This window comes from Chroicocephalus ridibundus, chromosome 4, assembly GCF_963924245.1.
Source record: "Chroicocephalus ridibundus chromosome 4, bChrRid1.1, whole genome shotgun sequence".
NCBI lineage: Eukaryota > Metazoa > Chordata > Aves > Charadriiformes > Laridae > Chroicocephalus > Chroicocephalus ridibundus.
This window is the reverse complement of record NC_086287.1, coordinates 73,604,702-73,626,078: the sequence shown is the minus strand read 5'-3', so window position 1 is coordinate 73,626,078 and position 21,377 is coordinate 73,604,702. Positions and strand designations below refer to the sequence as shown.

At 53.5% G+C, this 21,377-nt stretch overlaps 1 protein-coding gene across 8 annotated transcripts in view; it reads left to right on the top strand.

The window, feature by feature from the left end:
- PLEKHG4 (pleckstrin homology and RhoGEF domain containing G4) overlaps window positions 1-12,141 on the top strand; it is a 92,155-nt gene extending 80,014 nt beyond the window's left edge. Inside the window, exons 14-24 of one of the 8 annotated variants that reach the window (XM_063334090.1) lie at window positions 792-1,741; window positions 3,371-3,620; window positions 4,330-4,419; window positions 4,757-4,981; window positions 5,892-6,062; window positions 6,552-6,765; window positions 7,339-7,455; window positions 7,538-7,801; window positions 8,402-8,598; window positions 9,116-9,199; window positions 10,382-12,141. In XM_063334090.1, the coding sequence (XP_063190160.1) occupies window positions 792-1,741; window positions 3,371-3,620; window positions 4,330-4,419; window positions 4,757-4,981; window positions 5,892-6,062; window positions 6,552-6,765; window positions 7,339-7,455; window positions 7,538-7,801; window positions 8,402-8,598; window positions 9,116-9,157 (2,520 nt within the window). In that variant the 3' untranslated portion in view covers window positions 9,158-9,199; window positions 10,382-12,141. Of the gene's footprint in view, window positions 1-791; window positions 1,742-3,370; window positions 3,621-4,329; window positions 4,420-4,756; window positions 4,982-5,891; window positions 6,063-6,551; window positions 6,766-7,338; window positions 7,456-7,537; window positions 7,802-8,401 lie in introns of all 8 variants that reach the window. The other 7 variants (XM_063334092.1, XM_063334093.1, XM_063334089.1 and 4 more) reach the window with 7 other exon arrangements.
- Window positions 12,142-21,377: the final 9,236 nt, after the last annotated feature.

Sequence of the window (21,377 nt, the reverse complement as noted above, 5' to 3'; positions counted from 1 at the left end):
CACTGATAGAGTTAAGCCCCATGAAACTGCTTCCAGCATTCCTGGAGTATTAGAAATAATCTGCTGAGCTTGATATTTGGCTAACCAGCATAAGCATGTAGTGCAGTAGCGAGTTGGGCCAGGCAGGTAGGCAGCGCACAGCACACCGCTCGGGTGCCAACAGGCATGGAAGGTGCACAAGCTGCAACGGGGCTTATATGGTCTCAGATTCCTACTTGCTGCAAGGATAGGTCAGAGCACTCGGGGATCCACAGAGCCCAGCTCTGATTGAGCTCCAGGCGTCTGTGTGCCATCAGCTCCAGGGAAACGGCATGTGGAGCAGCAATTCCATTCTCTGCAGTTCATTGATGCTCCTAGACCTCGTCCTGCCTGGCAGTGGTGAGAATAGCTGGGCAAAGGAGGAGGGCGAGTTCTAGGTCTTGTGCTGAGCAGGGCCACACTGAGGTGTGAATTCCTGCACTCTTGGCAACAGGTTCCCCTGGGCCCCCCCTGTCCTGAGAGGACAGATATGCCCAGCAGCGTGGGTGCCCAGCGTCACAGGGACCTGGTGGGGAGGTGGAGCTGTGGCAGAGCAGCCAGCACAGCTGAAACCCTCTGCATAAGGAGCTGTTTGTTTTACTGAATTGTTAAGCCCCATTGACAATAGCGGCCCCCCCTCCTCTCACACTCGAGGAACTGTGGTGGCCACACACTGATCCTTTCTCTTGTCTTGCGCTTTAGGCACCAAATTAGGGTTATTCTTCCCCGAATCCTTCTGACTGGCTGTTGACTTTTGCTCTCGCTCTCTGCAGGCATACGAGTGGGCCTTGGAAGGGATGCGACACCTTGCCTGCATCAGCATGGAGGACTGCAGCTCTGCCGAGCACTGTGCAGGTGTCATCAAGTGTCTGGAGAGTTACAAGGGGCAGCACCCAGACATCAGCGATGCCCGGTTCCAGGAGATGAAGGAGCTGGCCTGTGAGCTGAAGAGTGACAAGGGACTCAAGCAGTGGAAATTTGCCTGGTCCAAATGCCAGGAGACCAAGCTGGTTTTTGAAAAGAAACTCGAAGCAGCCTTGAGAACACGGAGGTCTCTGCTGTCAGACCGCAAACCAGCTGCGGGGGAGCAGCCCCGGGCTGGCAGTGAGGCTGGCAGTCTGTCCCACCGGAGGCACTCGGAGGGGGCCACCCCCGGGTCCCACTGGGACAGGACATACAGCGCATCCCACTGCTACAACAGGCCCAACTGCTCTCCGGGGTGGACTAAGGAGAAGGCTCCCTCGCCCTCCCTGAGCTGCCCTGGCGATGGCAGTGCTGGGGAGGAATTTGCCTGCCAAGCTGCTCTCAGCCCCGGTTCTCACTCGAGCAGAGTTTCTTTTGCCAACGGGGCCTCCAAGTCTCCAAAACTGCCTGAAGAAAAGCCAAACCTGGAGAGCATATTAGAAAACCTGGAGGTGAAGCCATCCTGCACATCCACTCCAGCCTCTGGGAAGCTGCCTCCCAGGAGGATGCTCCGGAAGGCCCAAAGCTTTGACCTCCCCTGCGGTGAGAGCCTGTGGTCAGGCTGCCAGAGGACGCTGAGTGAGCCGGCAAGATACGGCAACACCGGTGTCTTTATTAAGGGCCTGGAGGTGAGCAGCACTGAGCTGGTGGACAGGACTTTTGCGCTGCGGCAGCAAGCTGGTCACAGCTGGGCTGCAGACTGCCTGCCGGAGGGACAGAGGGGCTGCCTCTCCGTGTCGGAATCCAAGAGCTGGGGCAGGTAAGTGGCTGTGACACTCGGTGTTCTGGTCCTCAGGGTGGTGAAAAGGCAGCCAGCAAAGGTGTGAAGAGCTCTGCGGTGACAGTTACTTTGACAGTGGGTACAGGGTGGATAGATAGAGATGTAGCTCCAGCTTTTCTGCCACGGGGATGTCCCCACACAGCCTGGCAGCTGCCTCTGGGGAGAGGCAGGGAAATGGGATCTCTTATTCCTCCCCCGCAGCACGGTTCTTCCGTCGGAGGGGAAAGAACAGTTCCCAGGCGGGACAGGGAGTCTCTGAACGTTGCTGGCAGTGGAGGATGAGGATCTGCAAAAATGTAGTACTGGGGAACCTAGCAAACCAGTAGTACAGGTGCAGTGGGAGAGCAGAAGCGTAGTGCATCATCCCACACGCTTTTGGGGGGTACTGTACCCAGACTGGTAGGGACACACTTCCAGTAACCTGTGGCAGCAGCTTCACAGGTCAGAAGGTGTTTGTCTTTGCCCTTTGGGGCTGAGATCTCTGTTTGGGTAGCCAACAGCTGGCTTTTGTTCTCTTCCTTCTTTGTCCTTGAGGTTTTCAATTTAGCTTTGTTGTCATACTGCAAAATGCCTAGGCTATGGAGAGCTGTTCTTGAAAGGGCAGGTCTTTCAGCTGCTCTCATTGGAAAAGATTTTAAAAAAATATTAAAAAGTAGCAGTGGTAGAGGTGAGAAACTTAGTGCTGAAGGCAGGGGGATCACAGAGCCCCTCCACTGCTTCTGCTCTGGATGGGATGGCTGGAGACAGTGAAATCCTCTGAAAGGGGCCTCTGATAGCCTAGTGTGTGTCAGGAAAGCTCATGGCAGGGGATGAACCCCAGCAGATAGGAAGCCAACTGCTTTGCTTTTCCAGGGAGCGATGCAGCAGTCCTCCTGTCCATGGGCACTCAGGCAGTCCGGCTGTTCTGTCTTCTGCCCGGCCAGAGGAGTTGGCTTGGGGGAGAGCTGAGAGGCAGGGAAGGCAGGCACACGCTGGAGTAGTTATGTTTGGTGTTGCACTGCCTCACAGTGGAAACCTTGAGTACCTAAGAGCAATCCTTTCAGAGGCATGTGGAGCAACCCGTGCTAGGAACGTCTGTTTGCTGATGAAGTGATACGAGGTTTGTTTCCCACTCTCATTTTTTACTGGGACAAGCCCAACAGCACCTGGGTCCAGAGCTGGTGTTTTCCCAGGGTTAACATTGCCTCCCACAGCATCCAGTCATCAGGCTGACTCCTCCTCACAGAAGTTATTGTGGCCTCTTCTGTCCCTGTTGTTTCAGGAGCGCAGCCGTTCGCCGGGCAGCCAGAGCAGGGGCTGGATGGGCCCAGGGGTGTGTGTCCTGCGGAGGTTGGGTCAGGACCACAGCTAACCTGGGGCTCACCCTTCCTGAACAGAAAGGCTGACAGTGTTCCTTGGATCAGCCATGAGCTTTGTCAGTGCTCAGGGTCCGAGCTATCAAGGACAATTGTGAACTTGAGCTTGGCTGGTGCTGAGGGATCATCTCATCTCTGTGTTGGGTCTTGGGGAGAACTTCCATGGGGATAGTCTAGAGCTTTGCAGGTACTCTGACTGCTGTTGCCCTGCTGCATTCTGGGTCCCTTCAAGGCTGAGTGTTTCCTATTGCAGCAAGCTGCGGCACATCATTGATGAGATGGTAACCACAGAGCGGGAATATGTGAGGTCGCTTTGCTACATCATCGATAGCTACTTCCCCGAGATGGAGCGCCTCGACCTCCCCCAGGACCTGCGTGGGAAGCGCAGTGTCATTTTTGGGAACCTGGAGAAACTCTACGACTTCCACAGCCAGTACTTCCTGCGAGAGCTCGAGAGCTGCTGCAACCACCCGCTGCGGGTCAGCCACTGCTTCCTCCGACACGTAAGGCATCAGCACCTTCCCCCCGGGGTCGGACTCCTCTGGACACATGCTTGGAGCCTCTGCCCAGTTTGGCTGCTCACCTGTGTGTTAGTGGGCTGTGGCTCTTTTCGGGAGGGAGAGAACTACCCTGTGCTGGCTTGGTTTGTCCCCTGCCGGCTCAAATGCTAGGTTGGACTGGGATGGTTCTGTGAGGGTGAGCCCAGGCAGCAGCAGATGCTCTTGGCCTTTCCTGTTGCTCTTTGCTACCAAGAGATGCTGCCAGGGAAGCAAAATGTCTGCTCCTTAAAGCCCACCTGCTTCTGCAGGGGCATCCCTTACCCTGTCTTCTGTCGGTGGTGTCAATGTGGAATGACTTCAGTGAGCGAGAGGTGCAGACCTGCTGCTCTTCTTGAAAAGGGCTGCTAGGGAGAAGCAGGGGGCACTGGTCTTAAGCTCAGCAGTCCATGCATGTTTGCTGCTGCTGGTATCTGTTGGGGTATATAAGGGGCAAGCGGTAGCAGGACTGTGGGTTAAAAAGTCCTAGCTATTGTAGGAGTAGGAAGACAAGAACATTCCTGGCTCTTAATGAACTTGAAGCAAAGTCATTCCTATCCTAGGAGGCTCTGGTGCAGCCTGGGGGAGGCAGAAGTACTGGAGTAACCAACCCAGGGGCGTGCCCATCACTGCATCCAGGGTGTGCGCTGGTCTCACGTGGGGATCTCTTTTGCAGAAAGACCAGTTCGGGATGTATGCATTGTATAGCAAGAACAAGCCGAAGTCGGACTCACTGCTGGCCAGCCATGGGAATACCTTCTTCAAGGTAAATTCCGTTGCCTGCATCCTGGTTACTCTTGGTGTTTGGGTCACCAATCTGTTTAAACAAGCCCAGCTTTCCTGCTTGAGGTGTGCTCAGCGCTACCTCTGCTTTCCTGGCACAGCTCTTTGCACAAGTATATGTGGGGGAAGACGGGCAGAGGTGCAGTGAGCGCTTTGGAAAGGAGCCCAGCACACAGCAGCATTGGTCCTGTAGCCTTGCATTTCCCCGCAGAGCGAAGAGAGCCAACCCAGTCAGGAAAGCTGTGGGTGTTAGTGCCTGCCTGGGGGCACAGGGCTCTCTGTGGGAACCTGCTGCTTTCACTCTCTGCTGCCTTTCTCAGTTCAAGCAGGTGCAGCTTGGGGATAAGATGGACCTGGCCTCCTACCTGCTGAAACCCATCCAGCGGATGAGCAAATATGCCCTGCTCCTGAAGGACCTGATCAAGGAGTGCAGTGAGGCGCAAGAGCAGGAGCTGGGTTACCTCCGTGCAGCTGAGGAGATGGTGAAGTTTCAGCTCCGGCATGGAAATGACCTGCTGGCCATGGATGCCATCCGTGACTGTGACGTACGTTCCAGTGTCCTCCCCTGCCTGGGGTGGGTCAGAGCCACGCTTTTTCCCCTTCTCTAGACTTGGGGTCTTTGGATCATATGGTGAGCCTCCCCTCAAATTCCCACAGTGATCAGGGGGCTGTCTACCAGTAGCAGAACTACTGAGGCACAGAGCAAGGTCTCCTTGATCCGCTAGGACGGACAGCCTGGATGCTGTTACTTGAGCTGGGTGAGCTGCTTGTCATGAACATGCTCCCAGGTGCTTACTGCTGATGTGAGGCAGCCTGGCAGCCCTTGCAGATGGTGTCCTGCAGGCTGCCTTGAGCCCTTCCATCTGTCTTGAGCTGTTGATGAGACAGTCAGTTTACAAGAATGAATTCAGGCTGAAGCTGATGTCAAGGGTAAGCCAAAATCTGCTAGGTGGGACTTGAAGGAGAGGCATGCAAAGTCTAGCACTGGAGGAGGAGAAGCCACAGGGCTCAGGGTGGAGGAAGATGGTTCTGGGGCGGGAAGAACTGAGGGCCTGGGCTTCTGACCCAGATGTGCTCTTGGCAGTGTGGTGGGACTCCTTTCCTCTTCAGTTCTCTTCTTTCCCCCAGGAGAAAGCTCTGGCTGCTGCCTCTAGGTGGCACCCCAGAGGTTTGTCTCAGATCTGCACAGGGTGGCAGGAGAGGGTCATCTGTGGGTTATGTCTAGGAGAAAGGTGCAGCTCTCCCCTGAGGTCTGAGCCAGTTGTTTCAGCCTGATGTGGCCTCTGGCAGTCCCACATAGCCCTATATCTTCAAGAGCCCTTCTGACATGACAGGTAGCTGCCAATTCTTTGCTACCTGGACCACAGCCATATGGGACCACGCTCTCCATGTCAACCTTGGGGTTGCCTGGAGCTGATCCTGCTGGGGTCTTACCAGAATGTTCCCTGTGTCCAGGTGAACCTGAAGGAGCAGGGGCAGCTGGTGCGGCAGGACGAGTTCACCATCTGGCTGGGCCGTAGGAAGTGCCAGCGACACGTCTTCCTCTTTGAGGACCTCATCCTGTTCAGCAAACCCAAGAGGATTGAGGGTGGCTTTGATGTGTATATCTACAAGCGCTCCTTCAAGGTAAGGGCAGCCCCGCAGCTCCCTCTTGAGCAGGAGGTGTCCATGGCTGGTTTTCCCATGGACACATGGCTCTGAAATGGGGAGCGGGAGCAGGAGCACCTTCAGGAGAAGTGCTATTCCCACCACTGCTATGCTTTCTCCAGGCCGTGGAGTGAAGCTAGAAGGGAATACTTCACGCATTGATGCCTGGGCCCCCTCTGTGCTGTGAGATGTGGGGCCAAGGTCTTCTAAGGGATGCTGAGTATGAGGGAAAGGCAGTGTGTGTGTGGCAGGGAGATGGTGCTGACTCTGGATGAAGCACTGGGAATTGCCTGGACTGTCTCTGCTCAGCTGTGTCCATATCGTACCTGCTCCTGTACAGACCCTCAGGCTCCTTCCCATTGGGTCTGCCGAGCTGGGGGTAGCTCTGGCACAGGGTGCAGACAGAGTTTACCCTTCCTGCTCCTGGTGGAACCCCATTTGATGCTTTGCTCTTCCTTTTGCTGGCAGACTGCAGACATTGGTCTGACGGAGAACTCTGGAGACAGTGGCCTGCGCTTTGAGATCTGGTTCCGAAGGCGAAAGTCCAGCGACACCTACATCCTCCAGGCCAGCTCAGCCGAGACTAAGCAGGCCTGGACCAGTGACATTGCCAAGATCCTGTGGCAGCAGGCAGCCCGCAATAAAGGTGTGATTCCTTCCCGGGGCGTCTGTGCCGCAAAAGGTGCGGGAGCCCGGTTCAGCTCGTGCTGTCCTGAGTAGGTTTGGAGCCTGTTACCTGGCAGCTCTGTGCAGCGAGCAGCTGTGTGCCAGCATGCAGCCTCAGGAGCATGCGCTGGGCTTGGCTGGGCATGTCCCTTCCCTGCCCCTCATCCCCAGGCCACTTGACCAGTCCAAGCTCTCTGTGGCTGTAGACACCCACCTGGACTCCATGAGAGAAACGGGAGATACTAGCACAGGGTTCCCTGCCCTGTGAGCATGGGCTGTGCTCCTGAATAGCTGCCTGTTCTCCCCACAGTCTTAGGCCACTGCTGGCGTGGCAGTTGTCTGGCTGAGTCCCTCCTCTCTGCCCCAGGCTTCCCGCTTGGCAGGACTTCTGTATGTGGCATGGCACTGAGCTACTTGGCCAGAGCAGGGCATGATTGCTTGTCTGTGGAGACTCCTCAGGCTGGGGAGCAAGGGGAGAACAGATCTAATCCCAGTACTTCAGGAGCGTGCTCTGGCCTGGGGCTGCATAGCGCCTGTGGGGCGGGTTGGAGCAACCTCACGATGTGGCTGTGGGTCTCTTCCTCTCCAGAAATCCGCATGCAGGAGATGGTCTCCATGGGTGTGGGCAACAAGCCGTTCCTGGATATCAAACCCAGTGAGGCAGCTATCAATGATCGTGCTATCGATTACATCATGAAAGGCAGAGGTCAGTGCCAGCCGTGCCTGCCCCCTTGCTCCGTGTGGAGCAGGACTGGTGCTCAGGGCTTTTTTGGTGTGTTTTCTGGCAGGTGCCAGGACCAGAGCATCAATTGCGGTGTCTCTGTTTGACCATTCCAACCCGTACAAGAGGACACAGGCGCAGCTCTCCGCTGGCAGCACCCCCACTGCCTACAGCCCTTCCTCCTCCTCCCTGCTGGGACCCCTCAACCTCCACATGTACCTGGACCAGGCCCTGCTGCCTGGCGTCCTGGCCCCCGGCCGCCCCTTTGACATTGGCACCTGCATCGAGGAAGACGAGCTGGAGCACGAGACGAGCAGCCAGCCATCACTGAGTACGTATGAGCCCGCTGCTCCGCAATGCGCCCCGGCATGTTTGGGCTCGTCCCCACACCTTGTTCCCTGCTTGTGCGGTTGGACCAGGCTCACTGGGGTCATGGCAATCCCTTCCCCATAGCCAAAGTGGGGCAAGGAGGGCCCTGGCATTCTGTGCCAGTTCTGCCTCAGCTCTCATGGGGCGAGTTAGCTCAGAGACAGGGATTAATAAAGTGCCCACCCACCTGCCGCCATCCCCGTGGCAGGCTTGGTGCCGCACACTGGGGCTGCCATGGCCTTGGAGACCAGTGCTCGTGTCTCTGCCTGCCCCTCTCGTGCGAGGCGCTCTGTCCCTTGCTCTGGCCAGCCACGTCCAGTGACACCTTGGCTTCCCCTTTGTGAGCTTCCCTGGCCAGTCTGTGCCAATCACCAGCATCATTTGCTGCACTTCCTTGGGTTATTTTGTTGCTGGTGGCTTTAAAGAGGCCCAGACAGGAGTGTGGCTTATCTGTGGGCTTGTGTGGCCAGTGCCTCTGCAAACAGATACCTTAAGCGTGTGTGGCACAGGTCATATAGGCCAAACTCGTGGTCATCAGAGTGACCATCCTCTCCTCTCCCAGCAACAGAGAGCTCAGAGTCATCGCACTGCATGTCAGGCAGCGTCTCCAGTGGCTCCGACAGTGGCTGTGTCTCCAGCATCCCACAAGAAAGCTTCTGTGAAGACGTGGGCTCACCCTCCTACATGCCTCTGGGCTCACAACACAGCTCTGCCATGGAGGAGAAACCCCGGTTCGCAAACAGCCAGTACATTTCTGCAGTAAGTGCAAGCAGCCAAAGTACTCTCTTCACTTTGCCTGTTCCTGCAACTGCCTCCCCGGTTCAAGCTGCTGCCTCTCACGGTGGGGCTGAAGATGCTGCTTTTGGGCTAGGAGTCACTGTGGGGAAGTGACCTGTCCTCTTGCAGAGACTTGGCCTCCTCTGTTGTGAGGGCCGCCTCTGCGGTGGCCAAGATCCCTGAGGAGATGCACTGGAAAGGACCTGCAGTGCTAGAGGCTACATGCAGGAGCTGTAATGCTGTCTTGGGCTGGGGCACAGACGAAACCTCCTGGGATGGAGGGAGCTCTGCTGCAGATGCTGCTGAGCTCCTTTCCTGGAAGGTTTGGGCCTTTTTCGGGGAGCAATGAGGTGGAAGAGCGGGACCCTGTCGCTCTAAGATGTCAGTGTGTCTCCACTTATGTTCCTGAGAGTTCTCAGTTGCTTCCCTTCCTACTAGATCGTGTCCTGATGCTGTTGTCCTCTAACCCTGTACTAATGCTGGCTTCTCTCCTCTGCAGAAAGCAGGCCAGGTCACCATAAGTCCCTCGACAATAGTGTGAGCCCCTCTGCACACGTATTCCGCCTAAGGAAGTGGAGTTGTTGTAAGTAGCCCCTGAAGGGGATTTTCCAGCAGCTCTGAGTGTTAGTCAGGTTTGTCAGTAGCTCTGAGTCAGGAGAACCTCACCCTCTGCTTCTCAATGAGAAGTTTTCCACACACGTTCCTGACTGATCTCTGAGGCTCCCATTCATCTGATTAGAGAAGACCAGCTCCCCTAGAGCCCTCGCCTTAAACAGCCGCTCTGATGCCTCCGGGTTTGGAGGAGCAGAAGCAAAACAAGCAAAATCCCTTTCAGGTAGCAGAGGGCTGAGCACCACCTACTCATCAGTCTTCAGATGAGCTGCTTCTCTCTGGATGCTGCCCAGCTGTCTAACCACTAATCTGTTTCCTGTAGCTGTTTGCCGAAATCCTGCTCTTCCTTAGTCCCTCTGAACTTTGCCTTAGGGAATCCATGGTATTCTCCCCAGGCTGGATTTATCCCACAGTTTCCTTTGAACCTCCGAAGGAAACTGCACATCACCAGGCAGAGGAACCTGCTAGGGTTATGGTCAGGATGTCCCGAGGGAGCTGCCAGATGTTGCTCCTGTATTTCCTGATTTCTGGAGGATGCCTTGTCTGATCTGAGGAGGGGGGAGCCCTTGGAAAGCCACATCACGCCCCCTCAAACCCGCCTGCCTCTGGCTCCGCTCTTTCCTCCCCGTCCTTGGGACTGAGCAGAGGCGGGTGAGCACGAGGGAGGCAGGTTAGGCCGTCCGTGGTCAAGGCACAGGGTGGTAGATGGCTCGTAGGTTTGGTGCCGTGGGGCTGTTAGAAGCAGGCCCACGGCTTGTCGTCTGCAGGTGCAGGAGTTCAGAACCAGCCACGGTTCAAATTTAAGATCCAGAGCCCCTTCTCGGGGAGAGGGCGGGGGGGTGGTGGCTCACAGACAAGAGCTTTGAAGTGGCCACGAAGCAGCAGGGTTTGACAGCAGCGTGTAGCCTTGGGTGAGTCCTGAGGCGCAGGAACAGCCCTCCCCGGGGGTAGGGGGGAAGAGCCGCGCTTCTCCTGCGAGGCTCTCCCAGTAAAATGTTCTTTCCCCACCAAAATGCGGCTCTGACAAACCAATGTTTTTTTTTCCAAGTGTTTTGGAAAATCGCCGCTGGCCGGGGCAGAGAGGGACCTGGGGGACCCTGCCACATCAGGGGAGTGCAGCCGGTCTAACCCATTGCACGGTGCTGTGTTCCAGGTTTGATTGCCATTTCAAACTCACTGAAGACCCCAGGCCTCTGACCAGCAGGAGGAGACAGTCTTCACCTATGAAGATATGGGGTTGTTGGGGTTTTTTTACACATAATCAGGCTCTTTAAACAGTCCAAACCCTGACCTCTGGCTGGGGGGAAGTGCCGAGAAGGTTTCTGTCAGCTACACGTAATAGCTTTGGTGTTGGATGGGACCTTGGGCGTTCAAAACTTGTTAGCCCTATATTTAATGAGTAACAAGTAACATAGCAGTTTGGAGGGGGAAAAAAAAAGAAAAAAAAAAAAGTATTATTTTTAAAGCTATGAGCTGTACAGATTTTTGTTATGAGTGACTCTGTTACTATTTGTTCTGTAAGCTGCACATTTTATAAAGTTTTTTGGAAGGGCATGAATTAAAACTGAGGTATTTAAGAAAAGTAGCTTAACTGTTTCAGGGTTGTATTGACCTGGAGCTCAAGATTTAACGTCCTTCCTTTATGTTCTAAATATTTCTGTCATAGCGATAATTTATTTTCTTGGCTTAACACTTCTGTTTTAATAAAAGCAGTTTCATTGTTACGGTGAATTGTTTCTGCAGATGGTTCGTGCAGTGCCTCGGGTGCTGAGCTTATCTCTGCCTTAACCAGCTGCCAGCTCTTCCCTGTGCAACCTCTGCGCTCACCAGCTGCCACCTGCACCCTGTCACACCTCAGCAGTGTCCCAGGAGAGGGGGGGGGACATCCCAGGGAGGTCAGAGCAGCCAGCAGGGCTGTCTGCTGGAGGTCAGGAGGTGCAAATCGCCTCATTTCCTGGCTGTAATTTAAACTAATTTAAGCTGTAAGTCTCGCTCTCCCCGCTGGGGCAGGGTCCTTGTCCCGGCGGCCCCGGGGTGACAGGGACTGGCTGCTGGCTTTGCCTCAGCCCCTCTCCGGGTACCCCAGTCCCACCGTCGTGCCTTGTTTGAGGAGTTTTGGGTGGTGGTGGCACCTGAGACCACTGCAGGGGGTTTGATTATAATGCTGAAGCTTAGCCACGCGTTGGGCGAGGTGGCACCGTGTAACAGCAGGGCAAACTTGGCCTGTTCCTGAGTAACACCAAAGCTCCCTGCGCGTCTGGGACACCCTCACCCTCTTCTGACAGGAAAGAAAAATGAGCAATTTTGGAAACTGTGGTTACTTGCTGCCAAGCTCCTGTTTACTCCAGGTTTTACGGAGCGCTGTAAATGGGGCTCCCCCAGCTGGGAGGGCAGTGGTGTCCCGTTCAGCCTGAGGAAGAAGACGGAGCAGTCCTTTCTTTATCTGCAGTTTTCCTCCTCGGAGCTGCCATGGAATCTCGAATGTTAAGCCCACCCGAGTTGCTCTCAACGTACAGACCATCTCCCTTCCAGCTGGGAAATCCCCGTACTGTGCATAAACCACTTGGTTATTTTTCATAAGCTGGATGTTTTATAAACCTTGTTCTTTTTTTTTTTGTAGAGACAGCAAAGAGAACACAGTTTGACACCTTTGTACAAAATTGTGTGGGGAAACAGTTGCACAGGGAAGATTTTAGAAGTCACTCTTTTAAAATAAATGCTGAGTTAATGCAAAATGTATGGGCTGTTGGGACAGCACTAGCTCGTGTCACAAGAGGGAGAGAATTTACTAATGCAACAAGAGGAACGTGAAACTTCCTGAATTTCTCAGTTTCAAAGGTTTCTGCATTGCTGGAAAAACCTTTAGTAATGTTTACCTGACACTGTTTTTTCAGGGTTTGATTGATTTGTCTAATAAAGGTTATTTTCTTTATATGAATCTTGTTTGCACTGTGCTTTCATTTCGGCAGGGGAAGCTGGGCTGCAGAAGAGGACGCAGGTGAGCATTGAGAAAAGCGCTTTTCCCTGAGGCATCTCAAAACTCTCTCAAAATACCGGTGGGAGATGGAAATGAGGTTGGTTTGGGTTGGGTTTTTTTGTTGTTTTTTTTTTTATTTTATTTTTATCTCAGGTGGTGAGACAGGGCGAAAGCGAGAGCGCCTCGCTCGCGTTCACACCACAGGAAGCGTCAGCTTCCCGGAGCTGCCGAGGTTTTAAAACAGGACTAGCGGAGTGCCACGTCTGCACAACGTGCTTCAAATAAAACGTGAAGTAACTGCTCTAGACCTCTTGGTTATTTGCCTGATAAAGAGGGGATTTTGGCAAAATAAGGCTCAGCGTTTTGTGGTATGGGGAGTCATCTGAGTGTGACAACTAACCTGCAGCACCGGCAGGAGGGGGATGAACCCTGGGTCACCGATAAAGGATGAGCTGTCTCCTTCGTTACCTAAAGCAGGGGCCTGCTACAACACGTCCTGACTAAAGTCACTGTTCAAAGCTAAAGGTGGGCAAACAAAGGCTGTTTCTTGTCCGGGCAGGTGAGGGGTGAACCCCTCTCACCAATAAAAAAACATTTCAAAAAGTAGCTGGGTCAAATTTTTATTAAGGTTCTGTGAACTTAACATTTCCGAAGCGAAAGAGGAGCCCGCTCTAGGAAACCCTCTGCGGGTGGGCAGGCGCAGCGGGGGCTGTACGTCCACTGAAAACTGGGAAAGCTCAAAGCTGAGCCCGGCAGTAACTCGTCCACTGCCACAAGGACGGCAGCAGCGTCACCTGAAATAAAAGCCCTCAAAACCTAAAGCAGTTTAGAGAGGAGATATCGCTTTATTTGACCTCGGGCGCCAGGAGGAAGACCCGCAAGTCTAGCACACCTCACCGGGATGCTCACCCATTACTGATACACAGAAGATTCTCATAATTCCGCCTACCGAATCCATAACTCCACCCAGGCTTACAGGTGCGTTAGGATGACCAAATACCCTTTTTGCCGTGTCGGCAAAACGCTTCTGCGCAAGCGTGAACGTGCTGTCTGCGCAGCCTGTGCCAGGGCTCTGCTACCCTCAAAGGAAAGAAGTTCTTCCTCATGTTGAGATGGAACTTCCTATGGTCAAGTTTGTGCCCGTCGCCCCTTGTCCTGTCCCTGGGCACCACTGAGAAGAGCCTGGCCCCATCCTCCTGACGCCCACCCTTCAGATATTGCTGAGCATTGATGAGATCCCCTCTCGGCCTGCTCTTCTCCAGCTGAACGGCCCCAGGGCTTTCAGCCTTTCCTCAGCACAAAGATGCTCCAGGCCCCTCAACGTCTTCGTAGCCTCTGCTGGACTCTCTCCAGTAGCTTCTTGTCCTTCTTGAACTGCGGGGCCCAGCGCTGGGCACAGTTCAGGAGATCTTCTGAAGCCAGGCAGGCCTTCGCTGCTGAAAGCGAATGATTCTAATACGTAGTGGTGGCAGAAGCATCGTTCCGTGGGAAATGGCTACAAGACGTAACACCAAGGGGTCACTTCTGGGCAGTCTCAGGGGCAAGCGAAACACGCTGGACTAGCCTAGGGACATCCCGAGGAGACCGAGGTTTTAAGCCATCTCAATCTCTGGTGTCTGATAAAGTTGAGAGAGGTAATACAGTGACGTGTATGCAAGGAGAATGTTTGGAAGAGATATTTTTCAGCATTAGAACAGAAACACCAGTAGAGGGGGCAGGTGGAATATTTTTCAGCTGGATTAGCCAGATTTAGCCGGCCCTGCCATTAAAAAAAGTGACCGAGAAAAAAAAAAAAAAAATCAGAAGAGGGATGCCATGATCTCAACAATAAAAACATTTTCCTTTCGACTAGAGGTGCGCACACAGTGCACCCAGCTGTTGTGTACCCTGCAGTACAGGTGTCTGGCATATTGATCGTTAAAATAAAGCCATCCACACTGAAACAAAAACATATCTCAATCACTAAATCCCCATAATTTATATTTAGATAGAATGGTTTACTTCAGGACTAAAAGGAAAAGTCTTAATTCTTTCGGATAGTATTTCTATGGCAATCAGAACCCAAATCCCCATTCTTGCTTTCCCCTCCAGCCATCTAGTGACATCGAAGAAGCACATGCCCTCTGCTCGCTGGAGTCCAGCTGGCAAAAACAAATTTTCCCAAGTCTTACTGTTACCGTAAGCCGGCGATTGAGGGCTCTCTAAGACTCCAGTTTGGAGTGTTAGAGAGCAGGCGTTCCTTATTGCAGCGCTGGGCGCGCAGGGGATCACTTCACCTGCTGCGCGCGCCGAGTTGCTCAACTGCAAAGGTTATAAGCCGTCAGAATATACGTATTCATTAAATTTCCCAGAAATGATTAACGTATTCGTACTATCGCCTAGAACTTATTAATGTATGTAAATGTCCTCGAGGCAGGCGGGTCCCTGTCCATTGGTGGTCTGGCAGGGTCCTCAGGTGGCGGTCGACAGCCTCCCCCACCGTGTCCGCTGGTTGAACTCCATCTTCGCGCATGCTCAGTTCCTCTTTCGGTTTAGTTTGCAACTCTTGTTTTCACCAAACCAGCTTGTTCTAGCATCTCTCCATATCTACTCTACTCCAGGATACAACACCTCCAGACTTCCTTTTATCCAACTAACCCCAGCGGGTGTCTAACCCATCCCCTTACAAAGCATTTCAAAGTGAGCTACGTTATTGCAGTAAGGAGGGAACCAGATGTTCTTTTCAACTGGGTATCGGTAAGGCCCGAGGGGGCTTCCACCCCGGCGTTTCGTGCTGTTCGAGGCTACCGTACCACCAGCTCCCGTAGCATTATAAAGTTGAGAACGTGCCGAAACATTTGCCTACCTCCAGGGATTGGAAATCCTTGGCCACATGCGAGCCGACAGCCTTCCTTGTCGTTGGACAACCCTCTGGGTGCTGCCTGGGGAGGCCCCTTCCCTCCTGCCTGTCCCAACACAGTCGTGCCGCCGGGTGACAGGCCCAGGGGGACACCCCGGTGTGGTGGTGAGGGTGGCAGGGCCAGGGGACGGAGCGGGGGGACGGGGGCCCGGTGGTTGGGGTAAGGGGGTGGCGGGCATCTGAGGGGGTTGTGGTGATGGTGGGCGCACCGGCAGGCCAAGGTTGCCCACAGACCCGTTGCCCACAGAGCCGGGTTTGAAGCTGTGAAATATAACGAAGGGATCTGAAGGGAGCTGCACCCCAGTTTGGCTTTTCGTTTCTTCTCTTACTGCTGAGAATAACGACGGGAACAGCAGGGCTTTTTTCATTAAGCCTTTCCTCCTGAGCTTATTGCTTTGCAGGCTGTAGGCACAACGGGAGGTGAAAAGGGGTTACAACTTCTCCCCGTGCTTGTCTTCGCGAGCCGATTCCATGAAGATGGTCTGTCTGGTCCAGAGTGGCCAGTTTCGGCTCACGTTCCCGCCCTGGGTGCTGGGACGGGCAGGTACCTCCGGGCAGGATGAGGAGGAGGAGCACACACCAAAAAAAACGCAAATTCCAATTTCAGAAGTCATAGAAGCATAGAATTGTTTGGGTTGGGAGGGACCTTGAAGATCACCTAGTTCTAACCCCCTGCCCTGGGCAGGGACACCTCCCACCAGCCCAGGTTGCTCAGAGCCCCGTCCAGCCTGGCCTTGAACACCTCCGGGGATGGGGCTTCCACCACCTCTCTGGGCAACTAGTTCCAGCGTCTCACCACCCTCATGGTGAAGAACTTCTTCCTAACATCCAGTCTGAATCGACCCAGCTCTAGTTTTAATCCGTTCCCTCTGGTCCTACCATTACCCGACATCCTAAAAAGCCCCTCGCCAGCTTTCAAGGGATTGAAAGCACAGCCCCCCCCAAAGGTGGTTGTACACCTGGGGATCAGACCCCATTTCAATCCACGCTTTTTGGTCGAGAACAGCACGCTGCTGCTCTTGTCATACAAGGCCAGCGGTGCTGTAGAGAGGCTGGGTTTTAAAATCCCTCCAGCGTGAGTTACTTCCTTACCTATTTTACCTGCCCATGAGCGTTTCGTCACCTCTGCAGCAACCCCAGGACCAGGGAGCTCCCAAATGAGGATCCTTCCAAGGGAAGGGACCATCCTGCTGCAGGGGCTGAGCCTCCAAAAGCCGCAGAGGCAGGGGCTGGGCCGCGATTTATTTTAAAAGCCAATCGGCACAACGGTGACGTGACAGAGTTTGTTGATTAGCTGCTGCTTGTGTTGTTTCTCTTTGGTAAAATGGGAAATGGGTGAAAAGCAAGACCCAAGGAATTAAAAAAAAGCCAAGGAAATCCGGAATATGAGAGCTCGTTATTTGCCTGATCGTTGTTAGCATGCAGGAATTTTAGGGGTTTTTTTTAAAAAAGTAGCATAACGAGGACTTCAGATAAAGATATGGGAGCGCTCATGGATATTTTTAAGCTTTCTCTAGGGACAAGGTCGGCATTAAAAAAAAAAAAAGCGCGCCGATACAAACGCAGGCTGGCTCCACGCGTTAAGGTATAAATCACGTGTACGTACACGATTCTGTCATACGAATAATTTATATATCAAATATTCCTGTATAAACAAGGTGTAAAATAATAACGGCATTCCGGGCGAAGACAATTTTGTTCCCTTGCTTTATTCATGATCTCCCCAGACGGCGATTCGGAGGCTGCTGCCGAGGCAGGTTGTTGCGTCGGGGTTCTGATTTTGGGGTTGCCGGGTTCTCTGCCGTCTCTTCTTCGCAGGCATCTTTTCTTGCCTGCCAGAAGAGTCCCAAGAGTTTTGTCGGTCGCTTCTCCATCCATTGGGGAGGGCGAAGGAAAGGCCGCCAAGGCTGTGTTTGGGCATGAGGAGGGGGGAAAGGGGAGAGTTTGTTTTCTGAAACATAAAGTAAGGATAATTTTATTATAGTATTGATAAATGAAGAGCGTACAAACAACTGGCTGGTCGCCGTTGTCCTCTCCCTTCTGCACGGCACGAACCTGTTGACAGTTCAAAAGCTTTGCTGTCTGATAGGTCCCATCCTTAGATGGTCCTGTGGAACTTCATCCATCGAAATCCCCCGTTGCCCGTCCGTGCTGGCCGCGCAGAGGAGCTCGTCAGCTGTCAGCGGCCTCTCCCGCTCCCGGGGAGAAGCAGCAAAGAGCAAACACTCCTCTGCCCGCCTCCGCCGGCACGTTCAGACTCATTTTTGTCTCGTGTCCAACCCTGGAAAGATTCTGGGTCCATCAACTCATCAGCAAAACTTCTAGCAACACTTATCCTCTGGATGATCTTCAGGGCCACCTTCATGGCCAAATTGTTCAAATCTCTGCGTTTCCCAGATGTTGCACATGTGTTTGGGCTGTGGTTTGGTGTTTTACTCGGTGCGATCGCGGCCTGTCACAGGTCCTGCTCCCCTTCGTTGCCTCCAGCTGCGCTCCTGCTCCCTTCCTCAGCTTGGGTTTAACACACACGTGGCTGCGGGGTGTATCAAAACACGGCAGATTCTTGATCCAGTGGACTTTTTTTTTTCTCGGTGGATCTTACTCTACCACCCCGAATCAGGAAATGAGATGCCTGGGCTCAGCAAGGTACCGTCCCCGAGGTGGTCCACCTGGAGAAGAGCCCAAGCTCATCCGGGTGTGATGTTAACCCGCCCTGAGCTCCTCACTGCGCTCAAAGCTCTGTCTCAGCGGGGCAAGGAACGCTGGATTTATGAGGGCAGAAAGGCAGAACTCAGTGGGTAGGGGGACTCTTTCAATTTTTGTTATTTACCTTGAGGTCTACTGGCTAAAAACCCCAGGAGAACCGGGTTGCGTGATTTTGCCCAGACCGCTGGCTGAACCCGTGCCAATAACGGGAGCAGGAGGGTGCTGGGTTCTCCCCCTCCTCTGCTCCTGGAGGCCAAAATAAATGCCTAAAGTAGGGATAGCGTTGCAGATGCTGCAGGGAAATGTTTAAATCCAAAGCGAAAAACCTGTTTTCAATTAGGTCTCCAAAAAAAAAAAAAAAAAAAAGGAAAAAAAATATTCCATAGAAACATTTCTGTTTAGATTTGTTTTCTGACATCACCGGAGCTCCCTGCCAAAAAATGCCTGAATATCTTTTTTGTGTTTCGGATTTTACTGTTTGTTTAGGTTTTTTGTGGGGTTTTTTTGGTTTTTTTTTTTGCACACCTATGCAGGAATGCTTTGAAAACCCCTGTTTTCTTTAGAAGCGCGGTTCAAACAGATCCTTCAAAGCAGTGACGTAAGGGTTCGCTCAAACTCACACCACCGTACGCTCATCGTCACCTATCGCTCCTCAGAGGCCTCGCCAGCACCGGGGGAGAAGATCCCGGGGACTTACCAGGCACCGGCAAAATGGTAGAAAAGTGTTTCATTTCTCTTAACGGTTGGGACCCTTTGTGATTTGGGGGATTTTTATTATTATTTTTTTTCTTTTCTTTTGTCCTGTCTCAGCACAAATGGGTTATCTGGTGCAGCGGCTGGAGGAGAGCCGGGTGTCAGCTTCTACGTTACAGGAGACGGAGCGGGCTGCTGCTTCTAGTTATCGTATGGCGAGAAAGCAAACACCCAAGTGCGGCAGGGCAAAATGGAAGGATTCCTTGATAGCCTCATGGGCTACGGTACGTCAAGTAAATGTTATAAGGCTCACAAAACGGGTGCAGTGGGACCATACGCTGTGCCAGCACCAGCTGTGCCATACGCGCCTTCTCTGGGAGATTTGATTGACTGTACAAGAAGAACGAGATTTCTGTATCACAGAATCATGGAATGGTTCGGGTTGGAAGGGAACTTAAAGCCCACCCAGTGCCACCCCCTGCCCTGGGCAGGGACACCTCCCACCACACCACGTTGCTCCAAGCCCCGTCCAGCCTGGCCTTGAACCCCTCCAGGGATGGGGCAGCCACAGCTTCTCTGGGCAACCTGGGCCAGGGGCTCACCACCCTCACAGCAAACAATTCCTTCCCAATATCTCATCTAAAACTCCCCTCTTTCAGTGTAAACCCCTTCCCCCTTGTCCTGTGGCTCCCCTCCCTGATCCAGAGTCCCTTCTCAGCTTTCCTGGAGCCCCTTTAGGGCCTGGCAGGGGCTGGAAGGTCTCCCCGGAGCCTTCTCTTCTCCAGGCTGAACCCCCCCAGCTCTCTCAGCCTGTCCTCCCAGCAGAGGGGCTCCAGCCCTCCCAGCATCTCCAGGGCCTCCTCTGGCCCCGCTCCAACAGCTTCGTGTCCTTCTTGTGCTGAGGGCTCCAGAGCTGGACGCAGTACTCCAGGTGGGGTCTCACAGAGCGGAGCAGAGGGACAGAATCCCCTCCCTCGCCCTGCTGCCCACGCTGCTTTTGATGCAGCCCAGGACGCGTTTGTCTTTCTGGGCTGCAAGCGCACGTTGATGGCTCATGTTGAGCTTCTCATCCACCATCACCCCCAAGTCCTTCTCCTCAGGGCTGCTCTCCAGCCATTCTCTGCCCAACCTGTATTTGTGCCTGGGTTTGCCCCGACCCCCTGCAGGACCTTGCACTTGGCCTGGTTGAACTTCATGAGGTTTGCACAGTTCCACCTCTCCAGCCTGTCCAGGTCCCTCTGGATGACATCCCTTCCCTCCAGCGTGTCAACCGTACCTCAGCTCGTCGACTCGTGCGTTGACTGTAATGTAATAAGGAAACAGCAGTCCAGACCTCCATCCCCATTTGTCCAGCACACCTCAGTGGCCGGTATCAATGCTCACAGGCGCTGTGCAATCTGAGATAGCCAACTCAGAGGTTTGGTGGCCAAGGAGGGTTGAGCATCTCCTCTGCCGCGCCCCGGAGCGGATGCCACACCGTTCTGTGCCCAGAGGGTCAGGAAGGTGGCACTGAACTGCGGGATGCGATTTAGCCACTCCAACAGCCCTGAGTTTTTAAAGAGTTTGGGTTACAAAAAATGTCCCACAGCCCCTCACAGGCTGCTCTGGAGAGTTTTTTTGGAGCGTAACCTCCCGCCTCTGGATCCCACAGTCCCCTTGTGTCTCTCAGGGCAGCCTCGCGTGTTAGAAAGACGCTCAGCACAGCAGTATTTGTGAGCTCAGCCTTCTCCCTGTGTTTCCTTTAGAGGACTTGCTTTGGAAAAATGACCAGCTGAGTTCCCAGGTGGAATTTCTAAGACTGGAAGGGAAACAATTTACCAGGCTTCAGGAGACAGGGGCTGTTCCGCAGGACGGCCAGAGGTACGGGCCGGTCTCGGGCAGGGCACGCCGCTCGCCTGTCCCAGCAGGAGGTGGTACCCAGGCGTGTGCATTCCTTGTGACACCCCTGCGCCGGTGGCGAACGGATGAATTCAGGGCTTTGACACACGCCCGAGCTATTTCAGTGATCGCTAGCGCACATTGTACGCTTCAGGAGGCTGGAACCGGTCACGGACTTTTAAGCCAAGGTACGAAAAGGCCAGTTCGGTGAGCGGAAAGTCAGGAATATTCCGGGTCTGAGGAAACGGCTTCTTTTAGAAAAAGTGTCTCAGGTGAAAAGGATGAGAGAGGAGGCTTCTTGGCCTTTTGCAATCACAGCACTCCATTGCGACGCTTCCAGCCGTCTGAGCGCAAAAGCACGTGACATTTCTCAGCAGCTTGGTTTCTTCAGGAGACCCAAAAAATTAGGAGGATCCAAAACTCAGACATTCCTCCCATAACGGTTCTTTAGTGTCCACAAACCCTCCTGCGGCAGCAATGGGCTAAAGGGAGCAGCCACGCTCTTCACAAAACATCTTTTCCAGCTCAAAAAAAAAACCACCAAAAACCCAACAAAACGCACCAGTCCGGAGACATCGTCCCCGCGAGAAAGAGCTGTGTCAGGGCCGCCAGCACACGGCTCCGCTCGGTACCGCAGGTCACAGCAATCCCCCCATCGTCCGCTGTACCGGGAGCAAAACGGACATTAAATATGGGCTGCCTTCGGTTTTAGCGCGTACAAAACCTCGTGCTGTATTTAATGCTGGTGAATCTAAGCCCTGCTTTTTTTTCTTTTTTTTTTTTTTTTAAATATATTTCTCAGCATCTTCCTGCTCCTATCCCCCCCCTGCATCCTGACACTTCTGCCACAGCCATGACGTTAACAAAGGGTGGGCATGACTCCAGTATAATAAAATTTTATCTTGAAACCATGCCGTGCTGGGAAGACGGTAATTTAGTTAATTGAATTCCCTCTAAAACGGCACTGAATCAGTATTCCAGCACAGCGCTGGCAGC